This window comes from Tinamus guttatus, unplaced genomic scaffold (assembly GCF_059628265.1).
Source record: "Tinamus guttatus ecotype Peru unplaced genomic scaffold, ASM5962826v1 Tinamus_guttatus_pri_ptg000172l, whole genome shotgun sequence".
Classification (NCBI taxonomy): Eukaryota; Metazoa; Chordata; class Aves; order Tinamiformes; family Tinamidae; genus Tinamus; species Tinamus guttatus.
Genome location: NW_028288706.1, coordinates 1124457 through 1139753, shown reverse-complemented (window position 1 = coordinate 1139753; position 15297 = coordinate 1124457). Strand labels below are relative to the sequence as shown.

The 15297-nt window shown below is 52.5% G+C and overlaps 1 protein-coding gene across 4 annotated transcripts in view; it reads left to right on the top strand.

Annotated features, from left to right (window-relative positions):
- The window catches only part of LOC104578726 (ankyrin repeat and fibronectin type-III domain-containing protein 1), a 198532-nt gene that overhangs the window by 36796 nt on the left and 146439 nt on the right, over positions 1 to 15297 (top strand). For 3 of the 4 annotated variants that reach the window (XM_088523017.1, XM_088523016.1, XM_088523018.1), the window contains exon 3: positions 1319 to 1548. In XM_088523017.1, the coding sequence (XP_088379143.1) occupies positions 1319 to 1548 (230 nt within the window). Of the gene's footprint in view, positions 1 to 1318; positions 1549 to 15297 lie in introns of those variants that run through there. The other variant, XM_088523019.1, reaches the window with a different exon arrangement.

The following is a 15297-nucleotide window of genomic DNA, read 5'->3' as shown; positions in this document are numbered from 1 at the left end:
AGTCAATTTAGTGAGGTGCCCTTTTGCATTGCATCCTGGCCACTAATAATCAAGCCTTTTCCCAAGAACGGAGCAAGAAGTATTTTACTTTTTCCTCCTTATGGCTATCAAGAAGTGATTTTTTTTTTTTGGCTTGGGTGGGGTGTGTGGACAGGGGCAGAGGGAAGCGGGAAGCCCGCTGTCTACCAGCTGTACAGCCAAAACTGGCTATGAAGAGCATGTGGTATCCAACTGCTCGGAAAAATAGCAGACTAGTGATATTATGGAGACGTTTACTGTCATGTTTTGTTATTTTTCCGCTTTGTTGCAATGAAATATGGCCTGCCCTTGTTCCCAGCTGCCAGCTCGGGGTGTGAGCAAGGGCCCTCTCCTATAGCTGCCTTCTCCCGCTGCATCCCAAGCCGAGTTCCCAGGAGGGAGAGCTTGGGGGCAGCAAGTTTCTGTGCTCTGGGGTTTGCAGAAGTGCCAGACTGGGCTGTTGACGTGAGGCCATGCAGCACTTGGAGTCCAGAGATCTGGTTTCTGTCCTGGGTTTTGCTGTTGATTTGCTCTTGGCAGTGGCGTAAAGGGAAAGCGCTTTTATTTTTTTGGAGGAGGAGATGACAGTGAGTCCTCATGTAGGTTAGCACATTTGCCGTGCCTCAGTTTCTCTACTCACAAAGCAGAGATTTATTATAGCTGCCCAATTAAAAAGCATGTGAATACTTGTGGGAGAGGAATTTTATGAGCATGTAGCATTAATGACAAGAACTGTACGCAGCTGCAGTTGAAGGTATTTTATTCCCAATACCAATGTTTTCTTTAAGCAGCAGCAGGTAACGTGGTACGTGTTATTGGATGTGGGGTAGTGAAAAATAAGTGAAGTGCTTGATTTCTTTATTAAGGCCTTTCTAATAGGATAAACTTATTAGAATTAAATAATTTGGAAGTTGCAAAGCATTAGGATTTTGGTCTTTTGATTATTATAAGTAACTATTTATATAGCAGTAGAGCCTGGAGGCCCTGACTCTGATTGCCTCGTTCAGTGCAAAGCCACAGAAGGCCAGATGCTGCCAGAAGGCCTTGGGGCAGATAGGTGTCTTCTGAATCCCTTCCAGCAAACGAACTTTACAGCCAATCCACCCTTTAATTTTCCTGCAGATCCAGGTGCCTTGGAAAAGGTGCCAGACTGTCCAGGCTGGAGGTGGGTGCGTTCTCCTGGTACCCAGTCCCACTTCCCCTTGTGTGGGAAGGCTGAAGTTGGGACTAACGGTGCCCAGGAGGGAGCAGCATCCCTGTGCTGCCACTCTGATGGTCACGATCTCTCTGTCCCCTCCAGGAGAGGCCTGGCGGCTGGAGGACGACTGCATGGAGCCCCCCGGGAGCCCTGCCCTGCAGCTGCGGCTCCGCACGGCGGTGGACGAGGCTCCGTTCAGCTACTTCCGCGCGCACTCCTTCTACATGCGGAAAAGCCTGTCGGTCGACAACCACCTGGGCTCCCTCGGCTACGCCATCCACCCGGCTGAGACGAAGGCCGAGCGCGTCAGAACCAAGCTCCGGAGGCAGTTTGTGAGTACCTCCTTCTGTACCTCTGCAGCCATCCATCGCCTGCCGAAGCCCAACACTGCATCTCCTCAAACAGTAACGTGTTGAGGAGGTATTTAAAGCATTTTCCAAAAAAAAAAAAAAAAGGGAAAGAGGTCTTTCTAGCCTGGTGAAGCAGCTCGGTTGCTTCATCTAGTGTTTGCCCATGTCATGCCAGAAAGCCTTCTTGCCTGGTGTGGCAGACTTTACAACCCTGACCCATTCCCTATGGTCAAAATGCTCCTGCAAGAGTTTTGCTGGCTTGGAGGTGGCTCTTGCTTGGTTAGGTAACATGTGATATGATGATATTTCTTTCCATAGCCCTGTAGACAGCAGTTTAAAATAAGAAATGAGGTCTACAGTAGTAATGAGTTTGTACCCTTGTCCTCTGCCTTATCCACACTTGCAATTTGGCCTCCTCGAGGGTCTACCTGAAACGTCTTGAGGGGCCAAGAGAGGAGCTGGTCTCTGTGTGAAGCCAGAATTGATGTATTGAGGCCACTTGGGCTTTCCTGGCTCTTTGGGATGGATCCACTAGCCAGGCTGCAGGACCAGCCTGGCTCTGCAGCAGGTTAGGAGGAGGGATCTGTTCCAAGTTTAATGGGCTTTGAGGCTTTTTCTTTTCAAGAGACACCTGATACAGGTGGTTCATATGGCCTGCTACTTGCCTCATTACTGGCTGCAGGTTGTAATGAGAGGCTCAGGTGTCCTTGTTCTGAAAAGTACTTGATGCTGGTTGGAAACAGGTGAGGACATGATACAAAGGGAGCTGTCTGCAAACAGCAACACAAGGCTGAGAGCCACAGAGTGGCAAAGTGAGGCCACTCGTGCTCACCCGTCGGGACGTGTGTCTTGCCTCGGTGCTTGTTTGCCTACTATAACAATGGGTGACTGTGGTGACCGTTTCCTTGGAAGTTGGTTATGATCCCAGTGCTGTGGGCTGTGCTCCATGAACCACACGTGCAGGACTTGCTGTGGACTTGGGAAGCGGTGAAAGCTGTCGTGATGGAGGAGAGCAGAAACAGGCTGGAGTATCTCATGAAGGGTTAATGGGCATCGGATGTATTCAGAATGAAGCAGACCTGCTGTGCGGTAAGGGATGGAGACCTGCTTTTCTGTCCTTCTGTAGTGCTCACTGTGCCCACAGGAGCGTGGGAGGGAAAGGAGGCTGCTCAGAGGTGGATTTTGGGAACTGGTCCTCTTCTGGAAATGTCTCTGATGGGATCTGTTATCCATAGCCTCTTTACAGCGTTGATGTGAACAAAAAACGTGGAAGCAGTTGGCCCAACCAAGTGAGCAGTTGGCCTGACTTCAGAGCTGCAACATGAAACCAATTCTCTTAGTGGTTTTGAGATGAGAGGCGAATCTAGACCCTGCTTGTCCTGTGCTCTTGGGGGTAACACACGTGGTGGGACGGGGTAGCACTGCAGAGCTCTTGTCTAGGAAAACACTGAATCTCTTCACATCAGCGTGGCTGACCTGTTTCTGATGAGACGTGACAGGCACCAGGGCTTGGGACCATCTCTTTCTTACTGGGAGTGGAGTAAAGGCTGTAAAGGTGCAGTCAGTAGCAGGGGCAGATCACCAGGTCAGATGTGCTCTGGATGTTTCTTCTTCCATCTCCTCATGTCTTCTGGAACTCAATAATTAATGAACTCCCTTCCCTTCTCCCTCAAGGGTAGCTGAAATGGCTTGGTCGTGGCTCTGTGTCTGTTTGTAGAAGGAGCTGCTTGGGAGAACGTCCTCCTGCTTAGCTGCCTGAAGGAGAGGTGGGCTCCTGGAGCAGACACGGGCTGCTGTCCCCATTCCTGATGGTGCCAGCTCGCTCCCTGCCACTCTCTGCGCTGCCTGGGGCTCGGCTCCTTTGGGCCTTGGACTTCCCTAGAGCTTCTGCCAGTGGTTTGAGACTGAGCACAGACCTTTAGCACCCCAGCACCTGTCGCAGAGCTGGTGATTGTTGTCCATCAAGGAATGGGAACAGATTCTTGTAGGCTGCTTTTCTGCTGTTTCCTCTCTGGTTTGTTTTAATAGGTAAAAACGTTATCGCTGCAGGCTGAGATGAAACTGGTTAGCCAGGAATTGTGATCTTGTCATATCCATGGAGATGAGTGGCCTTTGTCAACCTGGAAAGGGCTTGAGGGGGTCCTTTGATGGAGACCTGGAGGCAGCAGGGCTGCAGGAGTCGAGCTGGCCGCTCACTAGCTGAGACTTGGGTTGGTGTGGACCAGTGTGGCCCACACAGCTAGAGTGAAGGTCCTGCTGACCTGGGCAGGAGGCTTGTGGCACTGATCTTGGAGACTCGGTGAGCTAGTAGCAGACTGCAGGCCCTCTGAGGGCGATGATCGCTCTCCATCCATGTGCTGGGTGTTTTGTGGGTTCACCTGTGTTTCTGCTTTGCTCTGGCGTATCACGGGATGCCTGATCTACTCTAATCATGGCCGATGGAGCAGGTCAGCCCAGGTGAGAGCTGTTCTCCCCAGGCGTAGCAGAGCACTGAGAAGAGATTTGCCTCTTCTACATTGGCTCATCTGGAACCTTTTAGAAAAGCCCATATCTAAAGCTTGATCCGTTTTTCTGGGCTGTTGCGCTTAGCCATCTCGTAGCATTAAGTTTCTAGCTTCGCTCTTTCTGTGCTGACAGTTTGAGATGCCTTCGCTGTGCAATGCAGCTGCTCAGCTTCCTGCTTCGGGAAGTTGCTGTGGGAGAGGATCCGGATGAATCAGGGTTTCTGAGGGACTGTAGTGTGGAGGTTGGGGTAGAGCTGTTGCAGGAACACCTCCTGTGCCACGTACCCTGCATCCTGTACCTATCTGGATGCACAGGTTCTGGCTTGGCTTGTTTGTTTGTGAAGCCTTGTGTGCTGTAGGATCCTCGATGTTCCTCCTGACTTCTGGGCAATTGCAGTGGTTTAGCTGACTGCACTTGATGAAGGCTTCACGTCAGTCTTGGGCGTCAGAGCTGCTCCATGTGATGTAAAATGGCCATTTATTGTAGTCCAGGTGGAGACGCTTGAGGGCTGAGCTTGCTGTCCTCCCTGGGGAGGCGGCGTGCATCTCCGTCAGCATGGAGCACGCACAGGGAGTCCTGCCCCAAGAGGCCCGGTCCGAGAGGATGCAGGGTCCCTCCGTGCCCGGGGCAGTGAGCAGCAGCCTGTGGAAGGCCCCTCGGAGTGAGGGTGGAGGCTCTGCTGAAGGATGGATGTCCCGGCTGTGTAGCTGCTGGCCTGTGCGCGCCGTCCCACTGCCGGCAACCGGCGCAGCTGCTGGTGCAGATTATGTGAATTTGCATAGCTTGAATTTTAAATGAATCCCCCCCCCCTTTTTTTTTTGTGAGTGTCAGAACAAGTTTTCTTTCTAATATGACTTTCTGTTCAACTCCTCTGAGGCTTGTGACATTGGTGAAGTTCCTGCCTTTGAGGAGGAGAGGAGCCCTTGATTGCTTCTGACAGCTGCCTTTCACACTCGCTCAGATCCCTCACTTTACCAGGGGCATGAATTGGTTTAAGAACTAATGAATCAGTTGAAGGAAAAAAAAATCATTAAAATCATTAAAAAAAAAAAAAAATCAGGTGGAGGAGCAGCGAGCTCTGCCTTGCCCTTCCTTTTTTCCCTTTGGGATCTGAAGTGCTCTATGATGAGGGCAGTTATTTTTGTGTTGCCCACTGCTTTTTGAGGTTATAAGAAGAACTCTGAAGTCAACAGCACGGATAGCTCTGCTCCCTGAGAAGGAGCAGCTGGTGCCCTTTGACCTGGGCACCAGGGCATCTTTCCCTTAAAGCTGGCAAGGCAGGAGAAAATGGATAACCGGAATTGTAAAACCTGCCGGAGGAGGGAAGCTCTGTTTGTGATGGAAACCTGATCAGATCCAGGACTCGCTGAAGTCGCTAGGAGTGACTGAGCTCTAGGAGGAAGCAGCTGCCTGTTCTTGTGCACAGATGTCCGTCCAGCTTTTCCCATTCCCATGGACTGATGATCAGTCCAGAAACCTCTTAGGTCATTGATGGGCACTGTGAGGACAGCAGTTGGACGGTCTGCATGGAAGTGTCCTCACCCCGTGTCCATGTGACGTGTTGATGTCCCGGTTTGGGCTGTGAGTGCCCCTCAGGTTGGGCTGAAACCAGTGCACAGCGTCGGCCGGCGGAGCGGGAGCCGCCGCTGCAGCACCCGCCTCACCGGGCGCTGAGCGCTGTTGCTGGGTGATGCGTGATGCCAGTTGCTGGGGCTACGCTCGCGGCCCTGGCGAGTCTGCAGAGCCTCGGCGCGACGCGGCGAGCGAGGGCAGGGGCGGCCGCTCGTGGCCGCGCGGCGCTGCTCGCCCTCCCTGTGGCCGGCGGCAGCCGCGGTGACCGAGCAGCGAGGGCGCTCGGCCGGCCCCGCTCCTGGGACCGTGGCTCCCCGAGGTGCAGAGCGGGGCCAGGCAGCACCGCCTGGCGCTTCCCCCCACAACGAGGGCTGGCTCCGTGCCAGGCTGTGCCAGGGAAAACTCGAGGCAACCTCTAGGGGTTTATTAGGTGCCTCAGGCATTTGATACCAAGCTTTGCTGCTCTGATACTTGCAAATGCCTCCGAGAGCTTGCTTGCTTGCAATGGACAGATGTCAGATGGGCAAATACTGACTTTCCCTCTGCCCCATTTTAGTTTACATTCCCCCAAAAGGAGCCTTATTCTGCATAGTTCCACCCAACTGCAGCCTCCCCAGGGCTTTCGTGGGTAGAATGGGCTGTTCCATCCATACCCTGGAAAGGTTTCGGTGCCTCAAGGGCATTGCTCTGGTGTCACAGCAACACAGATCGGTGGAGGAGAGGTGGACAAACGTGGACAACCTGGGGGTTCACCCCGAACCTCCGTCCTTGTCACCTAAGATGGATGCTGGCACGTCAGGGTGTCTGCTGTGCTCCGGGCATCTGTGAAGCAGAGCAAAGATAAAGCCCTTCCCCCCCTCCCCGTTTCATTTGCATCCGCTCCCGATGCTACGGCAGTCGCGGCAGAGGGATCTTGCTGGATTGAAGAGCTCTTGATGTGTTGCTCGTGTAGCCGTGATGCCCGCGCGCGGGGGGAGGATTGCAGGGCGCCATCGGGCACCCGCTGTGCTGGTTGTCTGCTCACAGGGCAGATCTGGAGATGGTTTTCAGGGAGAGACATGAAACCCTATTTTTGTCTGCTTTAAAGGTCCAAATTTCAGGTTGCTGGAGTTCCTATTTTTACAGGCACCACTTCTGAGTGGTTTGTGGGTATCAGTCTAGCGCTTCTGATCCTTGAACCAGCTTCCGGGGGAGCTTTAGGCTTAACTTTCAAATGTTTTCTTGGTGATTGTGCATGATGGATGATTCATCAGCAAGAATAGGAAAAGGCCCCAAGTTTAGCAAAGTCGGAATGCTGGAGATGCCAGCAACCTGCCGGGCCCGAGGGTTTGCCCTCCGGCTCTTAGAGACTTGTTTTCCTGGAGCCTCTGGGAAGCTGCGCGTAGCTCCTGAGCTCATCTCCTGTTTGGGGATAGTGATTTTCCCCTTGTTCTTGCTCGCAGCTGGATTTCCCAGGGCAGAGCTGTCGCCAGGCATGCAGCGTGGGTGCCTGTTGGGCAGTGGGGCAGAGATTTACAGTCTCTGGGGTGGGCGAGAAGGGATCGGGCGACAGGGTGCAGCATTGGCAAGGAAATGCTGCGGCAGGGACATGGGGAGCAGCGAGGATATGAACAGCAAGGGAGAAGATTGGGCAGAGCTGCCAGGAGAACTGCCAGGGTGGCTCGGAAATACCCGTCTGTCTCTAGATGAAACCGCCACCAAGGGCCTGTGCAATGGGTGCAGGTGGGGATAAACCCTGGGTGCACGGGGTGAGCGGCAGCTCCGCTGGAGAGCATGGCTGGACACCCCAGCACTTCCAGCCGCCGCGATGCTTCACAGCCGCTGGGAGCTGGTGACAGGCAGCATCTATTTTCCTTGCAGCAAATGTGAGCGCGGCCGTGAATTTTCCTTTCTGTTGCAGATGATATGTGAAAAGGGGCGAAGCGCGGGCTGCCTCGGACATGTTGAAGCTGGAGAGATACCTTCGTGGTGTCCTGCTCAGCTGGCTGGCTCCTGGCCATGCTGGAGATGGTCAAAGGAGCCCGTGTCCATGACCCGTGTATGCTCGGGTCCAAAGGCAGCTCTGCAAGGCAGCACATTCGTGTGGAAAGCTTAGGGTGATCCAGGGCTGGCATTTTACAAACTCCAAGAGCACCGTCCGCAATGATGGAGAAGATCCCGGGAGGGAAAGCAGGGAGCAACTGCGCTATGTAAGGGAATTCGGATGCCTTAAAGGAGCAGTTGGTTCAAGGTTTGAGAGAGCTTATTTGCTGATCCATCTCTTCTGCATCAACACTAATCCCTCAAATCATACACACCCTCACTGAGCCCTTCTTGGGAGTCCAGCATTAAGTAGGAGAAGTGATGGGCGAAGAATATGTCTGCCTCTTTGCAAATCCTCCCCTAGAGCTGAAAATCTCGATGCACCCAGACCCGCTGGGACGTGCACGATGCTGCCTGTGCAGCCTGCCTGGCCTGGGCGCCCCCGAGCAGCCTTCACCAGCCACACTCCTGCTCTCGGGAGCATCCCTCCAGCAGCGAGGGAGCGCGTGGTCCCTCCTGCCTGAGAGCAGTGAGCACTGACGTAGCAAAGAGGCTTTTTGGAAGGGAAAGTACTTGACAGTTGTCTCAAACCTCTTCATAACTTGTGTATTTTTTGAGTAGCTAATACAGGACAAAAATGCATTGGCTTGTAAAGCAGCTGCAGGGCTTCTGGTTTTGCAGAGATGTGCAGCGTTTCAGTCACCTCTGAAAGAGCCTCAAAATAAGCAAGCGGCATCCACAGGGCCCAGTGAATCTGCATCCAAAAGATGTTTATTGCTGAAGGATGTGCTTTCCTCTGCTTTTTATTTGGACCCTGCCCTTTGCAAGTTGGGTGTCTGCAGGCAGTGTGTCGTTTTTCCGAGAGGCTGTTACAAGAGCATGTGTGGTGCGTGTTCCTTTTGCTCTTACTGGCGTCTGCCCAAATAACTTCATGCAAACTCCTGGGAAAGAGCCTCTAGATTCAAACCTGCAAGTGCCCTAATTAAAAACCACCTCACTTTGCCTCCAAACCCGCAGTGTTTGCTCCCTCTGCTGGCTTTGCCTTGCTAAGGAGCCGTCCGGATTCAGCGGAGATGCCTGCAGGCACCTAGCGAGGGGAAGCGAGCCAGTCTTGGAGCCACATCAAAGATAGTGCGTGGAACATCTGGCAACAGCTGTTACATGGTGGGGTGAAAAAAAGCTTAATTTGCAGCCTCTGGCACGTTAGCATTGTGCTCCTGGGAAAGGAGCATCAAAATGCACAACCTGAAATGACTCAAGTGTTGGGGTAGGGAAGGAGGGATGTTGAGGCCCTTTGCCAACTTTCAATTTTATCTCAGTTCTCTGGGCTAGACTAAAAACATGCACTGCATTCTGTGCTATTTGAAGTTGGTGCGCAAGAAAATGCTTATTTTAAAATGCTTCTCCAGCTGGTGGAGAATGAGCGTGGGGGCAGATGCCAGGCTTTAGCTGGCTTGTTCTGTGCAGGTGAGTGCTGCTCTGGCAGGACCCAGGAGGTGGTCACCGTTCCTGCTTGGGCAGGGAGGTGTCTGCTCTGCATTTCAGTGACTGTGTCTTCCCAAGAACGGTGTATAACAGTGACATGGGTGTGCTAGAAGGACATGAGTGTCCTCCTCTGCTTCTAGTCAGTGGTCTGAGCAGCCAGAAGTTGTTCTAGTAGCCTCAAAGTGCCCTATTTGGTACTTCTGTCATCTTGATTTCCTTCTCATTTCTTGGTTTGTGTGCAAGAACTGTGGCTTTTAGGTCCTCATGTCCTTCTCAAGTCAGCTTCATGTTGCATCCAGCGCTTTCTTCACAGTTCATATAACCTCTTCACCTCTTCTTGTGGCTCTTTCTTTGTGGTTCTTGGTAGGTCTGTGCATCTGGTTGGTGCTGTGGCAGCTCTGAGCTCAGGATCTGCAGGTTTGGGATCATCTTGTCCTGAGGCGGGGAAGTGCCCTGCGTTACTGGTGCAGCTCTTGGAAAAACACAACCCCAAATGCCTGTCATTAATTATGGGTGCGTGTCACCAGAGAAAGTGCTTTCACAACTGCAGGCTTGCTGCTTTAGCGTACTTGCCCTGCAAATAAATTCACGCACAGTAATGCTGGGGCCTAATAGGATCCTTTTGGGCACCACTGGGGCTTCTTCTAGACCCAAAGAACCAGCAGTTGGACTCGAGTGCAGAGCTGGGAGCAGATTACCGTAGTGGCTCTCTGCAGATGGCATTTTTGTGCTGGATGCCACGCTCCGGGTGCTGTGGAGCTTGCCAGCCGTGCTGCTCGAGATGCACAGGTGTCGGCATCGCCCGCAGACCCGTCCTGCCGCGGGCGCTGGGCTGGGCTGCGGTGCAGTAGCAGCCGGGTGCTGCAAGGGGTCTCTCCAGGACTGCGCTCCGGCCGGAGCGCGCGGCAGCGGCCTGGGCTGCCTCAACTGCCCTTCCTCCCATTCCCGAGCAAGGGCTCTGTTTTAGCCATCCCTTCCCCACCAGAGCAGTCTGAATTCTCCCCAGCCTTCAAACCCTCGTCCTGAGGATGTACCTAGTGCAGAGCTTGGCCCCTTTGCTGCCGTCCGCTCGTCAAGGCGATTGCGGTGGGGAACGTGCCAGCGCATCCTCCGATTTCCTCTAGTGCGGCTCGATGCCGCTGCCTCCCCTGCAGCCAGCCCACGGCTTGGAAAGTGGTGTTTGCTGCCTGCTCACCTTTGAAGCTCAACTAGGAAGCAAGGAGCAGTGGGGAATGTTGTTACAGACCTGAAATTGTATCTGAGCTGAGCTTTTCTGGATGGAGACAGGCTTTCTGCTCCCTTAGGTGCGTGCAGCTTCTGTGAGAGCTTGGTGGCTGCAGAGATGTTCTCCAGCCCTGGCCTTTCCCCTGCTCGAGTGGGGCATGGCAGGGTGGCTACAGCCCTGCTGCACCTGCGTCGCTTGCTGGTGGCTTGTGTGGGAGAGCAGACGTTTCTAATTTGTGTTGCTGTGCACGTCTCCTACCACCCTGGGCACGTGTGACCACACCAGCCAGCACATTAAGAGATACTTTAATGTGCAGACTTGTGCTCAGGCGAGAGCAGAGGGCAGTACAATACACCCGGAGGGGACATATCTCCAGCCTCATGTAAGGGAGCTGGGGAGAGGAGAGCGCTCTGCCGTCACTGGTGCTCTGGACAGGTCTCTGTCTTGCCGAGGGACCTGCAGTGACGTCTGAAACCTCCCAAGGAGCCCGGGGAAGCGGAGGTTTGACAAGGAGCTGGCCATAATCTCAAAAGGGATGTTAGAGACTGAAGATTAAGCAGAGCTTTTCGAGTGGGAATGAGATGAAATCTGGGGTCGGGTGTCACCTAGCTTTGACGGCAACAACAGCTTTGCTGGTGTTTGGAAAGATGGAAAAAGAAAGGACCCTGAAACCTAAGAGCTGTTTTGGTATTTACTTTGGTTCTGCTTTTGCTCCAAGAATAGAAACAAAGACGATGGATTTGCATCACCAGGAGCAACTTGAGGAGGGAAGAGGAAGTGGTGGGGCCTTGGTAGCAGCCAGGAATGTGTTGGCAGGAGGAGTACCCTGATGACAGGGGAGGCAGCTTGACTGAGGGGTTAGCATTTTGTTCATCTCACTTCATCACCCTTGTATTTTATTTTGTTATGGGCTAGATTGAAGGCTTCAGAAAGAAGCCTATCTCTACAAGGGAGTCTTTCCAGAGGCAGAAATAGCTCAGGCTTCAACAGAGAATAAGGCGTCCTTGGAGACTGCCCAATTGTGTAGTGAGGTCTTGATCTCCTGGAAAGAATAGATTTATCTCCTTCCACACTGACCTGACATTGACTGTTCAGATGTCTTTACCTATTACTTGTGGAAAACTCTTTTTTCCTCCTTGTTCCTTCAGTGACATCTCTGGCCAGAACCTAATCCCAGCAGAAGGCTAAGGACAGCTGCGGGGCTGTGCGGCAGAGCCGCTCTGCAGCGATGAGACCTGCGGCCTTGCTGGGGTGGCTGCCGAGGAGGAGGAGGTGGGGAAGGAAGCTGCGGCTCCGGGACTGGGGTGGCGTCCGGTTGTGTGTGGAGCTCTGCGTGCCTTGTTCCATGGCAGGGAACGCACTCGTCACCCATCTTCTGAATCCGTCCTTGCTGAAGCCTCCAAGCAGTCCAGGAAGATGTGTGCTAGGGCCTAGGTTATGGCCAACTGAGTGGCAGGGACTTGAAAGCCAGAATTATGCATTTGAGGGGGGATTTTTTTTAACCTTTTTTTCTTTGCCTGCTGCAGAGATGAGATGGTCTTCCAAGGTAAAGAGCTTTTCGGATGATACCACTATGCCAACGTTCAGTGTACCACATGAAGGTTCTCAATACTCTTTAAGTATTTGGAGTCCTAAGAGGAAGACAAAAATGAAAGCTGCTGTTGTGGAATATGTCGCTGTGTGCTTCAATCTCCCATGGGTTCATGGGATCTTTATGGTGGTGACCAGGTGGTGGTTATCTCCCAGGCAGGAAAGGAAGGAATCTGAGTTCTGGAGGGGCACAAGGTGTCAGGCTTCACTTAGGACTCCTGTATGGCCATGCTGGACACTTGTTCCACTACCGCTGTTTTCAGCTGCTGCATTGCGAGGTGAGGAGGAGACACGTGCCTGGACTGTGGTATATGGGGCCAGGGCTGGAGGAGAGTGTGTTCTGAACCTGCTGCGTGTTCATGCTTCCTTCCCTCTTTCAGAGATTTTTCATTTTAAATAGTTGGTCTCTGTGAGTGACTTTTGAGACATGAAAGTCAAGTGCAAATCCAGTGAAAACTACTATTTCACTTTTTGTTCTAACCATCACTTAGTGTTTCTTGTAGGCCATTTAAGTTACCTCCAGTAGGTATCTGTGGCATCAGCTCAAGAGCAATAGACTGTAGTGGCTGCTCGGGTGGTAGGACAGAGCATTGGTTGCTGAAAAATGTAAGGAAAATTAAGTCCTTGTACCCAGTGTGGTTTGATAGGGGACTCGTCTAGACTGTAGACCTTTGTTTGGGATAATAAAGCCCCAAGTCCTTTAGGCTTCTGCAGAGGAACACACAAAACAATTTATTCAATTTATTCATCAATGACCTCGATGAAGGCACAGAGTGCTCCCTCAGCAAGTTTGCTGATGATATCAAACTGGGAGGAGTATCTGATACCCCAGAGGGCTGCGCTGCCATCCAGAGGGCCCTGGACAACGGGGTGGTGAGAAACCTCATGCAATTCAAGGCCAAGTGCAAGGTCCTGCACCTGGGGAGGAATAACCCCAGACACCAGTACAGGCTGGGGACTGACCTTCTGGAGAGCAGCTCTGCAGAGAAAGACCTGGGTGTCAAGTTGACCATGAGGCAGCAGTGTGCCCTCGTGGCCAAGAAGGCCAATGGGATCCTGGGCTGCATTAAGAAGAGCGTCTCCAGCAGGTCGAGGGAGGGGATCCTGCCCCTCTACTCAGCCCTGGTGAGGCCGCATCTGGAGTATTGTGTCCAGTTCTGGGCTCCACGGGACAAGAGGGATGTGGAGCTGCTGGAGAGAGTCCAGCGCAGGGCTACAAGGATGATCAGGGGCCTGGAACATCTGCCCTATGAGGAGAGGCTGAGGGAGCTGGGCCTGTTCAGCTGGAGAAGAGAAGGCTGAGAGGGGACCTGATCAGGGTATGCAAATATTTCAAAGGAAGGCAGTGAGGAGGAAGGGTCTGGCCTCTTTTCAGTGGTGGCCACTAACAGAACTAGAGGAAACGGCCCCAAACTGAAACACCAAAAGTTCCACAGGAACTTGAGGAAAAATTTCTTGATAGTGAGGGTGACGGAGCGCTGGAACAGGCTGCCCAGAGAGGTTGTGGAGTCTCCCTCTCTGGAGATCTTCAAAGCCCACTTGGATGCAGTCCTGTGCCATGTGCTCTAGGTGACCCTGTGTGTGCAGTGGGGTTGGACCAGATAATCTCTAGAGGTCTCTTCTAACCTTAATAATTATATGATTCTATGAAAGCCACCAGAATTCCCGGGGAGACTTTGTATTGTCAATCCCATTTTCACAGTTGGGAAAAATTTAAGGTAGGAAGCAAGAGGAGCAGTAGAGACATCTACTAGGAGTTAAGACAAACCCAAGCTTTTTGAGACCTCTTGCCAAGCTTGCATGGGGTAGGTTGGGTTCTGGTTTGCCATTGCCAAGTGCCCGGTTGAGATGATACTAATTGATAGAACCTTCCTAACTTTTTCTTTTTCATTGAGCCAGTAAGGAGGCACCTTTTCAGGTAGCTACAGATCTCTTTCCTCTTCATCGTCCAGAGAGACAGCTTTATCACCTCTCCAGCACAAAGACCCATTTGACTTGGATACAAGTTGTCTAATAAATCAGCGAGCTGACTCCATCTCAGGAGCTTCTGTTTGAAATGATCCAACCCAGATGGCCCTGTCTGCAGCACAGCACTAGACTGATGGATAGGCAGAGGTGTGCTTCATTTTAGAGCGTATCGCTAGCTGTGCACGTTCTTCTGAGGTTCTTAAACTGATTTACTACTTAGAGGGTAAAACTAACTGTTTCTAGTTGCTGACACAGTAGAGCAGAGCATAATGTGGCTGTACTCCATAGGCATGCACGTAGTTGAGCTTAACCTGCAAAGATGCCTGACTTTCCTCCAAGGAGGTGTCTGTCCAGCCATGTGCATGAGCAGGGATGCTGCCTCTAGGTGCCTTTTGGTAGGTGGGAATGCTGAGCTCTGGCTGTCTGTCTGTTTGCGCTAGATCTTCATAGGAATCTTTTGAAATGGTGCAGTAATGAAATAGATGCATCCAACACGTATGCCCTTGGGGTAGTGGTGGTTTCCCACTGGTTGCACGAGGGCAATTGGGTTTGTTTTGTGCAATCTTCTCTGGGGCTTCTCCATGGGCTTCCCTTGGCCAGATGTGCTCTGCACCTGTACCTCCCGGTGGTCGGAGGGCAGAGCTGAGCAGGAGGTGGCCAGGGTGACACTTGGTTTGTTTTAAAACCTCCCTGGTGCGGATCTGCAGCTGCTGTCGCTGGGCCTGGGGCCCGGGCAGGCTGTGCAGCCGGGGCAGCTCCTGCTCTGCTCTCAACATTTTTAACCACTGTGCACTGGGAGACCTTTTATAAACAAGCCAGCTACAAGCCGCCTCTTTTCCTGTTGCCAAGGCCCGTGCCGAAAATATTTAGATCAGCAGCAAAAGCAAATAATCTTGGTCTGGGGACGCGGGAGAGGGGGTTATTTTGCAGCTTCTTTTTATGGCGGCTATGTCTGTATTTACTCTCTGTTTTGTTTAGCTGTCCCCATAACACGTCACTGGTTGCCTGTCAAGGCCTAGCCATGTCCCCTTTCTCCAGGGCCGTCCAACACCCCCAGGAGCATCAGCCAACCCACGGGAGAAGTTATTGTTCCTAGAGAGCTGAGCAGTGCTGCTGGAATGTTAATTGGGGCAAGTGAATAAGGGAGGCTACCCTCCACCTAACCTCCCCTGCCCCCTCGGAAGGAGCAGATTGGATTTATTTGGTCTTTGGAGGTCCCCTGCCTCCCCCCTCCCCTGGCAGCCCTGAAGTGCCCATTGTGCCCTGCCCCACCAGGCTCTGCTGCCATTTGTTTGAGGAATTTTCTTTCTTTCTTTGTAGGAAAGGCAATTTAGAAGGTGGTGGTGCTGCTGGTGGGGATGTGC